This window comes from Lepidochelys olivacea, assembly GCF_965140295.1.
Source record: "Lepidochelys olivacea isolate rLepOli2 genome assembly, chromosome: 8".
In the NCBI taxonomy this organism is placed as follows: Eukaryota; Metazoa; Chordata; order Testudines; family Cheloniidae; genus Lepidochelys; species Lepidochelys olivacea.
This window is the reverse complement of record NC_140418.1, coordinates 88,321,104-88,335,533: the sequence shown is the minus strand read 5'-3', so window position 1 is coordinate 88,335,533 and position 14,430 is coordinate 88,321,104. Positions and strand designations below refer to the sequence as shown.

The 14,430-nt window shown below is 42.1% G+C and overlaps 1 protein-coding gene across 2 annotated transcripts in view; it reads right to left on the bottom strand.

Annotated features, from left to right (window-relative positions):
• The window catches only part of WLS (Wnt ligand secretion mediator), a 69,891-nt gene extending 56,484 nt beyond the window's left edge, over nucleotides 1–13,407 (bottom strand). For both annotated transcript variants that reach the window (XM_084636319.1, XM_084636320.1), the window contains exon 1: nucleotides 13,128–13,407. In XM_084636319.1, coding sequence (XP_084492445.1) covers nucleotides 13,128–13,233 — 106 coding nt within the window. In that variant the 5' untranslated portion in view covers nucleotides 13,234–13,407. The remainder of the gene's footprint in view (nucleotides 1–13,127) is intronic.
• Nucleotides 13,408–14,430: the final 1,023 nt, after the last annotated feature.

Below are 14,430 nucleotides of genomic sequence, written 5' to 3'. Positions count from 1 at the left end.
GTGAAATAAGGTGTTAACAAAAATGACTGATGAATTGTGGAGAAGATGAAGCTTCAGCAAAAAGCTTCCTCACCTCCAACTCTCCAATTAAGAATTGAGGGAACAATGTACCTCCTCCAAGAGCCTCAGCCAGTTCTCCAAGACCAGGAAAGGCTATATTTAACACTCACTTTATTTCTAAAATGTTAAAAAAAAAAAAAACGACAAGCAGAAAATTAGGACACCCCAGAAAACATGCTTCTTAGGGCTTTATACATCATAAAGTAAAATAAGGCACAAACCACATTTTCTGAAAATTATTTGAGAGTAAAATTTAAATGGCCCTTTCATTATCTTTGTTCCACTTTAAAAACAATTTGTTATGCCTCCCTTTGAACTTGAAAAGTCTCCTCCTTGAAATCATTACTACTACAAAGTCTCCACAAAGCAGATCAGTATTAGGGCTTGCCTACACCTACCGGAGAATCAACACTGTGGCAAGATGCATTAACAGTCAATTTAGCGGGTCTAATGAAGACCTGCTAAAATCAACTGCCAATCGCTCTCCCGTTGACTCCCGAACTCCACCTGATCGAGAAGAGTAAGGGGAGTCAACAGAAGAGAGTCTCCCGTTGACATTGCATAGTATGGACCCTGTAGTAAATAGATCTAAGTTATGTTGATTTGAGTTATGCCATTCATGTAACCCAAACTGTGTAGCTTAGATCGACTTTTCCCTTTAGTGTAGGCAAGGCCTCAGAGTCCTCAATTCAGCTCTGAAGGTCCTGGGTTCAAATCCTGGTGTTAGCTAAGGGGGCTAGTCTACACGGGCAATGCTAAAACGCTGTGGCAGCAGCACGTTAACATGGCTTGTGTGGTTGCAGCGGAGGGGGAGAGCTCTCCTAGCACTCAAAAAACAAAAAACACACACTCATACAGAGTAGCTACCGACATAGCTACCAGTGCTGGTGCATGGTTTACACTGGTGCTTTACAGTGCTGAAACTTGCTGTGCTCAGGGGGGTGTTTTTTTCACACCCCGATCAAGAAAGTTGCAGCACTGTAAATGGCCAGTGTAGACAAGCCCTAAGATGGTGGCTGTCACAATAACTTCTCTGCTGTAGCAAGTGCAGAGAATTAACTACTGATAAATAAATCAAACAATCTTCCCCACTGACATTCACCAAGCACCCTGTTTCTTCTCCAACAAGAAGCAGACAGCCACACGCTCCCTGAATACCCACCTGTCCCATGAAGTGTTCCAAGAGACCGCACTCCCACCCTGTTTGTCCAGTGCTCTGCTATATTCAGGGCACTGTTTAGTTTAAGTATGTCAAGTTCTTTTGGACAAAAAGATGAATTGCATTTTGCAGTACTAGGTACATCTATAGCAGTATATAGATTAACTGTAGTTTAGAGGAGAGATAATCTAAGGGGCCCTTGTTTTGAAACATTTCTTATACAGGGGGGTTCAGCCCAAAATTTAGAACGGTCACATCTATCCCATTCTACTTGGAATGATATTTGTGAGATGTATATTCTGTACTTTCTTTTCTGAAGCACCTACAGCATTTCAAATTAACTACTAACCCTTGATCTCACACTATAAACAAGCCCTTTAGAAAAATCTCAATTGCATTGTGTCTACATTGATTAAAGCTTGAAGCCTCGTGACCTCATGTGGCATTAACTTCTCCCATGCACCAAGAGCATTCTGCTTTTCTACTCAATTACCCCCTTCTGTGCAGAGCCACCACTACCCACTGAGCATGTACAATGGACTTCTGCTTCATTACACTAACCAGCAGCAGGATTGGAATAAACAAGCTAATTTATCAGGTCCAAGCTAGCTTTCACTATTCTGAAAAAAGTTTGTTGGTGGTGGATTTTTAAGTTATTCACAGCAATATCAACGTGAGGTAAAAAATCATAACCTCAGATAGCCAAGGCGTTGCTACTGGCATAAACGTATATTATATTGATCAGACTCCTGGGGTGATTTTTCAGTACAGGTACAATTTCCCAAGACTAAGTGAAAATCCCCTTCTAATCACCAACAGCAGCACTTCTTTGGACAGAAGTTATTGTACAAGAGATCCCCATTCCCTGTATATATAAAAAGTATTATTTATTTTTGCATTATGGTAGGGCCTAGAGACTCCTCTCCTCCTCCCACAACAGATCTTGGGGCTTCTTTGTGCTGGGGACAGTTTATTTAAAAAAAAAAAAAAAGGAAATATCATCCCTATTCTGAAGGGACTACAGTCTAAAAGAAAATAAAGAGTGGGGTGGGAAGGGAAATGGAAGAGGCCCTGATGAGCCGTCTTGCCCAAGACTGCATAGCAAATCAGTGGTACATCAAGTAACAGAGCCCAGATGCCCTGACTCCAAAACCAGTGCCACATCCATTGGACAACAGTGCCTCTAATTGTAATTAGAGGAGTACATTTTTGCCACTTTTCACTCCTATTAGAGCCACAAAGTTAAGTGAATAGATTCATTCCACTCTAGCTCAAAGATCAGAATTGTTAATTAAGTTTGATCTGTTTTCATGCTTTAACCATCCAAGACCGGTACAACTATATGGCCCCAGAAGTTAAGGCTATGCAGAAAAAGGTACACTCCTGTGCTGGAGACGTGAGTGTCATAGCCAGGTTTTGATAGCAACTCTGTGCAGCAACGGTAACTCTGTAATTACAACTGTAACTTGTTTTCCATAATGACAGGTTTCAGAGTAGCAGCCGTGTTAGTCTGTAACCTGGAACCCCGACCAGGGATATTCTGCTACCCAAGATCCATAAGCCTGGAAATCCTGGATGCCCCATCATCTCAGGCACCCTGAGAGCAGGATTGTCTGGCTATGCAGACTCCCTCCTCAGGCCCTACGCTACCAGCTATCTTCGAGACACCACTGACTTCTTGAGGAAGCTACAATCCATCGGTGATCTTCCTGAAAACACCATCCTAGCCACTATGGATGTAGAAGCCCTCTATACCAACATTCCACACAAAGATGGACTACAAGCAGTCAGGAATGGTATCCCCGATAATGTCACGGCAACCCTGGTGGCTGAACTTTGTCCTCACCCATAATTATTTCACATTTGGGGACAACCGATACCTTCAAATCAGCGGCACTGCCATGGGTACTTGCATGGCCCTACAGTATGCCAACGTTTTTATGTCTGACTTAGGGGACAAGAGCTGAGGAAGCGTTGTTCTAATGCCCCTACTCTACATGCACTACATTGATGACATCATCTGGACCCATGGAAAAGAAGGCCTTGAGGAATTCCACCATGATTTCAACAATTTCCATCCAACCATCAACCTCAGCCTGGACCAATCCACACAAGCGGTCCATTTCCTGGACACTACGGTGCTAATAAGCGATGGCCACATAAACACCACCCTATAGAGGAAACCTACTGACCGCTATACTTCCCTACATGCCTCCATCTTCCATCCAGGAAACACCACACGATCCATTGTTTACAGCCAAACTCTACGATACAACTGCATTTGCTCCAACCCCTCAGACAGAGACAAACACCTACAAGATCTCTATCAAGTGTTCTTACAACTACAATATCCACCTGCTGAAGTGAAGAAACAGATTGACAGAGCCAGAAGAGTACCCAGAAGTTACCTACTACAGGACAGGCCCAACAAAGAAAATAACAGAACGCCACTAGCTGTCACCTTCAGCCCCCAACTAAAACCTCTCCAACACATTATCAAGGATCTACAACCTATCCTGAAGGATGACCCATCACTCACAAATCTTGGGAGACAGGCCAGTCCTTGCCTACAGACAGCCCCCCAACCTGAAGCAAATACTCACCAGCAACCACACAACAGAACCGCTGACCCAGGAACCTATCCTTGCAACAAAGCCGGTTGCCAACTGTGTCCACATATCTATTCAGGGGACACCATCATAGGGCCTAATCACATCAGCCACACTATCAGAGGCTCGTTCACCTGCACAGCTACTAATGTGATATATGTCATCATGTATCAATGGACACAAATCAGACGTCAAGAATTATAACATTCAAAAACCAGTTGGAGAACACTTCAATCTCTTTGGTCACTCGATTACAAACCTAAAAGTGGCAATTCAACAACAAAAACTTAAAAAAAACAGACTTCAACAAGAGAGTGCTGAATTGGAATTAATTTGTAAACTGGATACAATTAACTTAGGCTTGAATAAAGACTGGCAGTGGATGGGTCATTACACAAAGTAAAACTATTTCCCCAGGTTTATTTCCCCCCACTGTTCCTCAGATGTTCTTGTCAACTGCTGGAAATGGCCCACCTTGATTATCACTACAAAAGGTTCCCCCACCCTGGGCTCTCCTGCTGGTAATAGCTCACCTTAAGTGATCACTCTCGTTACAGTGTGTATAACACACTGTAACACCCATTGTTTCATGTTCTCTATGTACATAAATCTCCCCGCTGTATTTTCCACTAAATGCATCCGATGAAGTTAGCTGTAGCTCACGAAAGCTTATGCTCAAATAAATGTTAGTCTAAGGTGCCACAAGTCCTCCTTTTCTTTTTGTTTCCATTGTAAACCTAAGTTGGAGCTTTCTGCTAGATATTTCTTCATCTCTTGCCAGTACCCAAGAGACACTTGACAAGATACAAGATTGATCCGTGCCCTAATGACTCTACTAGTTGAACATCAATATAGTAAGATACATCAGTCTCCCAGCATGGACCATCTAACTGCAACACGAGATCTGCTTACAAGATTCTCTCTCAGAACCATCACAACCTATGATAGGTTCATCATTAAGACACTGTCCATTGGATGTAGAGAACACACTTATTGTTGGCTTTATACATTATATGACTAATTGGTATGGTTCAGTTCCAAACAGGACCAGATATGCACTGTCCCAAGAAAAGTAACAAGAATATATCATTCAAAAATTTGTAAAAAGTGATCAGGAGTGGGGGGGAATAAATTAGGGGCGTACACTCCTGTTACTGGTGTGGAAGGGAGTCCATGCAAACAGGAAAGAAAAGAAAAGAAAAGAAAAGAAAAGAAAAGAAAAAAGAAAAGAAAAGAGAAAAGAAAAGAGAAAAGAAAAGAAAAGAGTGGCATGAGCAGAGGGAAAACAGCTCCACACTATCATTGCCCTGGAACATTGCCACGTGGGGACTAGATGCAGTTATGCAAGAACTCAGATGTACAACTGCAGCCATAGATGGTAAGAGGGAGAAGTTGTCTAGACAATCAGCCATTCTGCACAGCATGTTCTCCTTCAGAGAAGTAAGTGTTTAGAGGTTTTTTGGGGTATCCTAAGTTACTGCTCACAGATCAGTAACAGCAACTACTCCCAATGTGTTTGCAAACCAAACAAAGGATATAGACCAGTGGCTTAGGAGCCTTTTGTACGGTTTCTGACAGAAGGCGTTTCAGAGGGCCTTTCACAGGAAATACAGAAGGGCCAAGATCTTTGGGAAAGGATATTGCTGCCAGTCCCAAACCCCAGAGCAAGCAATATGGTAGAGTGGCAGCACAAGAAGAGCCTGGGTGTACTTACATCTGGTGGTGCATTGAAGAGGGAGCAGGCATGTACCTCACTGCTCCATTTCCATGGTTTCACAAGGTACTGAATTCTTACTGTGCTCCTCATATAAACTAAATTAACAAAACCAAAATATGAAACTTTTCACATCTGTGGAAACAGGGTTTAGCTTTTAAAGCACCTGGAAAAGAATCACCTGTGCAGGAAGCATTTCATGAATTGGAATGTGGATTCACAATGAAATTTAAGCAGTGTGTGTTCAGACACTGCATTTAAGTACACCAGATTGTCGTCATTTTACAGACAACAACAAGCAATTTGAGTTCTATAGGTGGACAAACATGCACCCAACTTAAAAATACTAGAATTAAAATTTCCAATTACAAAGCAAGTTGAATCTTCATCCAAGCTCTCATTTATCAGTTTTCAGGTCAAATCAAACAAGTGTTTCCTGCTAGACCCAGTCAAGCTAGTAAATCCCTGAAAATGGAGATCTGTAACTGCAGTGGTGATCCACCTAACATTTCCTTGCTGCTTCTCTCCTCCAATACATGGATACTGACATTAATTATGCACTTTTGAAATCAACAGCTTAGATTCTCCCAGACATGTGGTTGGCTGTATGAGTATTTTACACATGCCTGAACTAGTGCTAAGGAAACACTGGAATGCATCCGCGCACGCCTTTCCCTCTTCAGAGGCATTCCTGAGTTAACAGGAGAGACTTGTAATTTAACTGCAAGAGGACAAATGCTATTTGCCAGGGAAAGACTTCCTGTTTAGTCTGGGAAAGGGGAGAGAGAGAGCAAGAACAAACACAACATCACTTGCTAAATCTTCAGATAAAATTTAGAAATAAAGTTTGTTATACTTAAAACCAGATGCAATTAAGAGGGAAAACCGTGCAGTTGTTTTACTTTACATAAACTATGAAGCACAGAATTTCTGTCACCCAGACCTTTCAGGTTAATTGTATCTTGAAAGATATGTAGTTACAAGAGGATCTAAAATATTATCTTCTGGAGTTTACTGCCTCTCCTCGAGCCTCGAAGGACAGAAGTTTGTGTCTGGGAATTGTCAACTTCTGGCACGTTTGCCCATTCAGCTACAGTAACAGCTCTTAAAAGAAGAATTGAGTAGACCTACACTAAATAGACATGACCTTTCATTTCTGTTTTTTCCATCAGCTCCCAGAATCCCTGCCAAGATTTCAGGCTGAAGGAATCTTTCAATACACAAGAGAGTATCAGTATTCGTGTCCACAGTACAGCAGGGACCTATTCAGCACAACTTGTCCATAGTTTTGGAGTGTCACACAATAAAAGAAAATCTGGAATATAAAAATGTTTTGTGCTGGAATTCACAACCATTTTACTTTGGGGGGTCTTCCCATGTACCCACGCAAACAAGCATGGTGTTCTCTCAGGAGCAATGTTCAGTCCTAAAAATTTAATCAAATCAGAGCAAAAGAAAACAAAACCCTAGAAAACTCAGGGGTAAGTAACAGAAGCAGATACTTAGATAATGAACTGGAATTGTTGATAACTGCTCAACCATTTATCTAAATGGCTCATTATCTAACTGGTTAAGACCTGCAAGTAATTGTTTTGATTGGAGCACATGGACTTTTCAGAGTTTGCTCAGCCTTGACCAAGTACAACCAAGCAGTGATGCTCGGTATTTTTAAAATGAGTCTCTCTCCTCCCAGAAAGAAAAGGAGTACTTGTAGCACCTTAGAGACTAAACCAATTTATTTGAGCATAAGCTTTCGTGAGCTACAGCTCACTTCATAAGCTTATGCTCAAATAAATTGGTTAGTCTCTAAGGTGCCACAAGTACTCCTTTTCTTTTTGCGAATACAGACTAACACGGCTGTTACTCTGAAATCTCTCCTCCCAGCAACTTTATACACTAGAATGAAAACCTCAATTTCTCTTGTATAAAAATAGTTACCTGCAAAACCAAAGGCTGTAAGGCATGCTTTCAAGCCTCAGCAATACTCCCACTCTTTGGCCTCCTTTTTAACTACAAGGAAGAAGAGTTCTTAACTCAAGTTAACAAAAATCCTAGTGACAAGACAGTTTGTAGTCTTCACATGAATTAATAAATTAATAACTATGGGGAAGCCTAGATCTTAGGACAACTTCCGAATAACTCTTGCACGTCCTATGCTCTTCATTGCAGCCATATATTGGTCTTCACATGGTCTTCTACAGGACTGGGGGAGGAGGGGGAACAAAAACAAAAAAACACTGAAGCACAGGTCAAATCATACTGACATATAGATATGGAATTACAGCAGATGCTAAGCCACGGGGGAGCCAGGACAATGGGAGGCTATCCCTACTCCAAATATTTAAAATAGAGCAATCCAGTCTCAGTTAAGCAGGAGTACCGAGTCTAAGATTACATATCTACACAAGATTATCACAATCATATTGTAATGCACAGGTATGGTCTAAGCCCCCCTGCATAATATGCTGCCACAGCACCAGCAGTGCAAATGGAATTCTTTAAGGACACAACTAATGTTCTATCTAAGACCACAAATAAATACAATTTATTGTAAAATATTCACTCAGACTCCAAGAAATAGAAAAATTATGAGTTTTCCGTTTTTTTTTTTTTTTTTTAAAAAGAAGTTTACTGCATATATAATTTCCCATCCACCCCAGGTGTGTGTGTGTGTGTGTGTGTGTGTGTGAGAAAAACTGTCACCAATTCTCCATATTGACTATGGTGAAGATTGCTTGAGATTAGCAACAGGTTATTTTTCTGGGTTTTATTTTTTAATTTGATTTTTTTTTTTTGAGACTCCTCAATCCTGAACTGGCCCTTCAGTAGAAGACCAGAAGTCTCAGAAGACCAATTTTAATAACTACTCAAACCCAATGGTTGTTTGAGCTGCTGGGGGAGGGGGCATATCCACATTTTGCTGGATAACACCATACCTGAAAGGAGGGTGGGGGGAGAAAGAGAGAAGCAAAGCTTCTGTGAAGAAAGAACATTCCCAATTAGACCAATGCTGGAGTTCAATGCTCACTGCCTTGGAAGATGCGTATGGTCAGATTTATGCTTGTGCAGAAACCGGAGCAAAAGATGGAAGAGGAAGTTGTGGCTTATACTGACCCTGGAGCTGCCTAGAGCCAGTTTGGCCCCAGCTGCTAATTAGTGCAACTCAAGACTTCCATGGCTTGGTGGCAGTTATGGGGACAGATCACCCTGGCCACACTGCTCCCAAATCCTGAACACCCCCTGTGCCAACAGAGTAAGCACAGTGTCAGCAGGCAGGGCTTAGACCCGGGAGGCGGAGGTGTTCACCATCCTCTGCAGTATGGGGCATGGATCACTTGCAGGTTTAAACTAGTGTAAATGGTGGATTCTCTGTAACTTGAAGTCTTTAAACCACAAATTTCAGTAACTCAGCCAGAGGTTAGGAGTCTATTACAGGAGTGGATGAGTAAGGTTCTATGGCCTGTGATGTGCAGGAGGTTGGACTAGCCGATCATGATGGCCCCTTCCAGCCTTAAAGATTATGAGGGCTTCCTGGCACCAATGAAATCAAGTTCTGACAACCCTAGTTTCTCATACTCAAATCACTGCTGCTGACCTTAGTGGTTGACTGGCTTCACAAAATGTCCCTGTTTGTTAACACTGGCTAGGCCACTGACTAGGCCATAACACTTGCACGCCCACCCTTCACTTTTGCTGTGTAAACAGCGGTCTCCTGATTTACAGGACAGTCTTCTCTTCATGTCCCACAATTTCAGTTACAATTACATGTGTACAATATTTAGGAGAGTGAACTACACATAGATCAATGAACTATTACTACAAAGCTTACTCCTTACTTCAGTCAGACATACAATTCCATGTGAATAGGAAGCAGAGCTTTTATCAGTAAACAGCATGTCTTCAGCCTTATTACATTTTAGGTATTGATACCAGTTAGTGTCCAAAACTATATACACAGCCAGCACTGGCAGGATCCAGAGGTTCACAACATGCAGTTTTGTTGCAGTTGCTAAATCAGAGTAATCTGCTAACATAGAACGTCACTTAGCCATTGTTCTGAAACATGACCTAATTTCCTGATAAGTGAGAGGTGTTTTAGCTTTGTAGCTGTGCTCCAGTTGTATATGTATCTAGACCTGGATAGACTAAAAATAAATCAAGGATTTTCTTTTTATGCTAGTCTTAATCAAAGCAGACCAAAGTCATCATTTGCATCTTCAGCTCCCATCCCTACCTGTATTGTAGTAATTTCATGTAAAAGACCAAGGTTCTGATGTGTGAAGTTACCATTCCTGTCAAAACCATGAAGAGTTTATTGACTAATCTATGGCCGTTGTTCATCTTTTTAAGTCTCAGGCCACTTTGTAAAACAAAAATCCTGCCATGGACCCACTTTTCCCCAAGCGCCACTCAGAGAATTTCCATTGTATGAACTAAGTAGGTGGTTTGTGTGGATCACTGATGTTCCACGGACCACTGGGCCACTGTTGGGGGAGGAAGAGCTCAGATGATTTCTTGCTGAATACTGAAGTAACATTTTAGTGCAGGTGGTCCAGTGTAAACTTTGCACCATGAGCACATCAACATGCCAGATCTGGAGGACCACACCCAGTTTACATATACACATTTACTTTCAAAAAAATTTGCACATACAGTATTTGCTTATACTTGCAATTGTTGATCGAGTATTAGAAACTGAGTTCACCAGCAAGCTATCCAGACAATGACTAAACTGGATGGGGAGGAAAGAGAACCCTTTGGATACATGTAAAGAGTTAAAGGTTGTAAACCCCACAAAGGGAAGAAATTGTTGGGGGTGGTCCAACTTCACTTATATTTGCAGCTTCCTTGATAAAAGGATTAAAAGCTCACTAACGATAAATACCTTGGGCTTCCCCCCCATCCCCACACAGAAGATTCACTGGTTTAACTAAAGATATTATGTGGCACTGAGGTAGTTTTAACTGGTGTAGCTTTGTTTTTAGAGCAGTCCCTGACAAATTGCATCCTCAGTTATGAGAAGGTCAAAGGTGGCACACAAAAATCCTAAAGGGCATTGCACAATGAACATCACCACTTTGCCATCTCATTTCAGCAGGATTTCTTTTTCAACAAAGTAGCTGTGTCCACAACTTGGAAGTGGCATGGTAGATACAAAAGTGAAAACTGAACTTGTAGAATCCAAGTCATTTTGGCTCTAAATGAGCATTCTTGTGTTTTTCACACCTGTTCTAAACTAAAATGAGGAATACTGCTGTCCAGTCACCCTATTTTCAAATGAAAATTGGGAATAAGGATGTTAATGGATTAATGTATTTTTAAGACACACACACAAAAAAAAGGACCATTAGGAGCATCAAAAGTCAGACCTTCTTGCATGACACAGGCCATAGAATTTCACAGAATGATTGAGGCATCTAGCCCAATAACATGCTTAAAGCAGAGCAGAACTTTTAAGGGGTATGCAAGTCTGGATCTTTAGCCCTTTCTCTGTAACGTTACCCTTTTATGATTCGACTACACAGGACTGAAATACCCAGATCTGCCACAGACATCCTGTGTGATTGACCTTGCCTAGATTAGTAAGGGTCTATGCCTCACTTCTACACAAGCTGTAAAAATCCTCACAGGGTGCTGCAGGTTACATTTGTAGGACACTTGCATTTGAGAATCCTCAAGGTGTTCTTGCATACCATGACACAATGGATCTGCTCTTAGGGGTGCAGCTAGATCACTGGTTCACAGGCTATAAAAGCAAATCAGACAGAGTGGTAAAGGTCAGGTATGGTAATAGCCCTGCTTTATTCCTAAAGTAAAAGATGTACAGATTTTAATTATGGCTGGTCAAAAATCCAACAGCAAACCACTCATGAGCAAATTGTGTCTGTTAGATAATCTTAGCCAGTGCCATCACTCACATCAGATAGCTAAGTAACCGTACACAGAGATGTGGTGGACAAATACTTGTCTAGTTTGTGGGATAGTTTCCACCTAATAGAAAGGGACAAAAGAGGAAAGATTTTAGGGGATTCTATAGTTCACCTAGTTTGGGGCAAAGTCTTTCCTAGGAGATGCTGCTCCTGCTACCACCTCCTCCATTTATCAAGACACAGAGATAATATTTGTCTGGATGCTGTAGTGGCTGTGCAAGGAACTGACACCTGAGATAGTAAAACCACCCACAAAACTGCTTTCTGGCACTATTCCAATGCACAATTCATGTCTCCAGGACTGTCCAAACTCTGGGATCTCCCTCAGCAATTCTCCCCCTCCCCCCGCACCCCACCCCCCAACAAAATCACAGCCACCACAGACAGAATAAGCTAGACAATCGGCACTGAATGAGACTATGGGGGGCGGGGGAAGAGAGGGAAAGAGCATTACAAGTTATGTCAGCACTTCCATAAAGATTTTGCAGTGAACAAAGTGAACTTTGTCCCCTTCAAGGCAAAAAAAAAAAAACAAAAAAAAAACAACAAGAAAAAAAATTCTGTGGCTCTAAAGTTTTACCTAGAAGAGTTTGCACGGGTGCGGGAAAGCTTGGTGCTGCTGAAAAGTATGGACCAGCTGCCTACCACCAGAAAGGGAATTTTGGGAAGTGGCTAAGCTCTGGGAGGCTGCAGTCACAGGCACTTCATTAACAAAGGGAGCAAGAAAAAGATCCAGTTTATGGGACTTCTGTGGAGCCCCATCACAGCAGCCTCCCTGGTTCTAGGGATTTGAATGTGAGGAAGCACTGGCCAAGACAGCATCTCTTACCGGCAGGCTAATACACATTCGGGGAAGGGAGTGTTTCCAAGCCCAAAAGCAACAACAAACAACAAAAAAAAGGCAGAAAAACACCCCCCCCCCCCAAGTCTCAAGCATCTTGAAGCAGGATCAGAGGAGGCTCCCCCCTCCCCCTTTCTGAGCTAGGGGAAGGGGATGGGTGAGGAAAACCCTTTAAAGCACAAAGCCTGGAGCAGAACTTACTGCCATGCCCACCCAAAAGTCTCCTACTCACTCCAGCTTTGCTGAAAGCTCACATCACCACCCCCATTATGTTAGGAACGCCTCCCCCAAAGCCCCACACAGGCTGAAATACAACCAAAAACATGCGATTGCTGGAGAATAAAGTAAACAGTGATCCAAATACAAAACACCGCATATTAGAGACAAAAACGTTCTTTTCTTCTGCTAGAGCAGCTCTCATTGATTTTTTTTTTTTTTGGCTGATTGAAGGAGATTAGATTTCCTCCTGCAGGCGGGTCAAAGAGAGAAAAGGGTTGAAGGTAAGGGGAAAAAAAAACAAAACAAAACTTTGTAACCCAACACTTCCATGCACGATCAGTCGCCATGCTTAAGATTTTCTCCCCCTTCCTCGTTCTTTGAGCAGACACTGAAACTAGGCCAAAAAAACTTTTCCCTGCCCCTTCTTTTCTTGTAGCCACTAGAGTGAAATGTGCACAAAGAGACCCGTGGAGCTATGTTTTCTTAACTACAATAGCAGGACTAATTAGATCATAGAAGCAAGGCAGTGATACAGTAACAAGTAGCTAAACAACAAGACAGAGCGAAGGAGAAAGTTTGCACCTTGAACACTTACCAATCAGACCTCCCACTAGAAAGGCGATGACTTGGAAAATCAGTAAGATCCCTCCAACAATGCACAGCTTTTTAGTGCTCATGTTTTCTATAATTGCCCCAGCCATTTTTTAAAAGATTTCCACGCGCCCCCACCCCTTCTCTCTCGCTGCAAAACTTAAGGCTCTGAAAGTGCTGCAGGGATGGAAAGAAGACAGACTCAGCACAGATTGCCCAGGCACGCCCGGATCTGGCTCCCCCTCTGCTGAGAGCTGTGATTGTGGCCGGCTCTCGGCTGCATGTGGCTGCTTTAAAGGAGCAGGAAAGCGAATCACATGATACCTACCTCCTCCTCTCCACTCCCCCCCTTTCCCTCCCTGATCCATTCAGCAGCAGCAGACATTGGTGTCAGTCTCATGCAGCAGTGGCAGCTTCTTCAGCTGCGGGAACAGCCAGAGCTGCCCAGTCAAGGGTTGCTTGTTTTGGTTTTTGAATAGCACAAACACAGAAGTTGGAGGTAGAAGGGCTAGTCCAGTCCAGGAGTGTCCCCTTGAGAGTGTTCTCTAGGGCCTTCCCCAGTGCAGTTTTAAGGGTGAGGTTTGTACTAGCCTAGTAGGGTTTTTTCATAATGCATAACAAACACTAAGTGCTTTCAGTGCTTAGCATTATCCATTGTTTTAATAACATTATGTTCTATTTTAGCACCTTTCAAAAGGAGGATTTCAAAGCACAATGTATGGTAAATAAAGGATGCCCCAGTGGATAAGGACTTTAACACATCACTGAAAGGACTTAATATGCTGTTGAAACAGTCACCCTGGGGCAAGATGCAGACTTCCTTTAAGGGTAAACATTAACACCATAAATGAACAGACTTAAGAATTTTAATTTTATTAAAATGATGTTAAAAAGAAAATGATTCAGAGTTTAAGCATAGAAGTTTCTGTTTATCAGGGAATAACGTACAGATTACCAAGGGGCACGAAGTTTGGTTTAGGATCGGATGGTATAAGGAATAGATAATCTGCAATATCCCCAATTGGGGGTAAAAGGTTAGCGGGTCAAAGTACAGACATTGAGATAGGAGGGTATTTTGTTCATATAATGGCTGTGTATCCATCTGTAGCCCAGTGGGCCATCTTACCTGTATTATATTCATTGCTTTGTTATTCTGTTTTATTATATTTAGTAGTAATACAAGGAAGCTACAGGCTTTTACCCTGTAAAATTTGGCTTTAGCAGATGGCATGAGGCTTGAGGCCTATAACCTTTGGAATAGATAAATTTAAGTAACTCGTAAGTTATAGGGAAGTAGCATGCAAGAG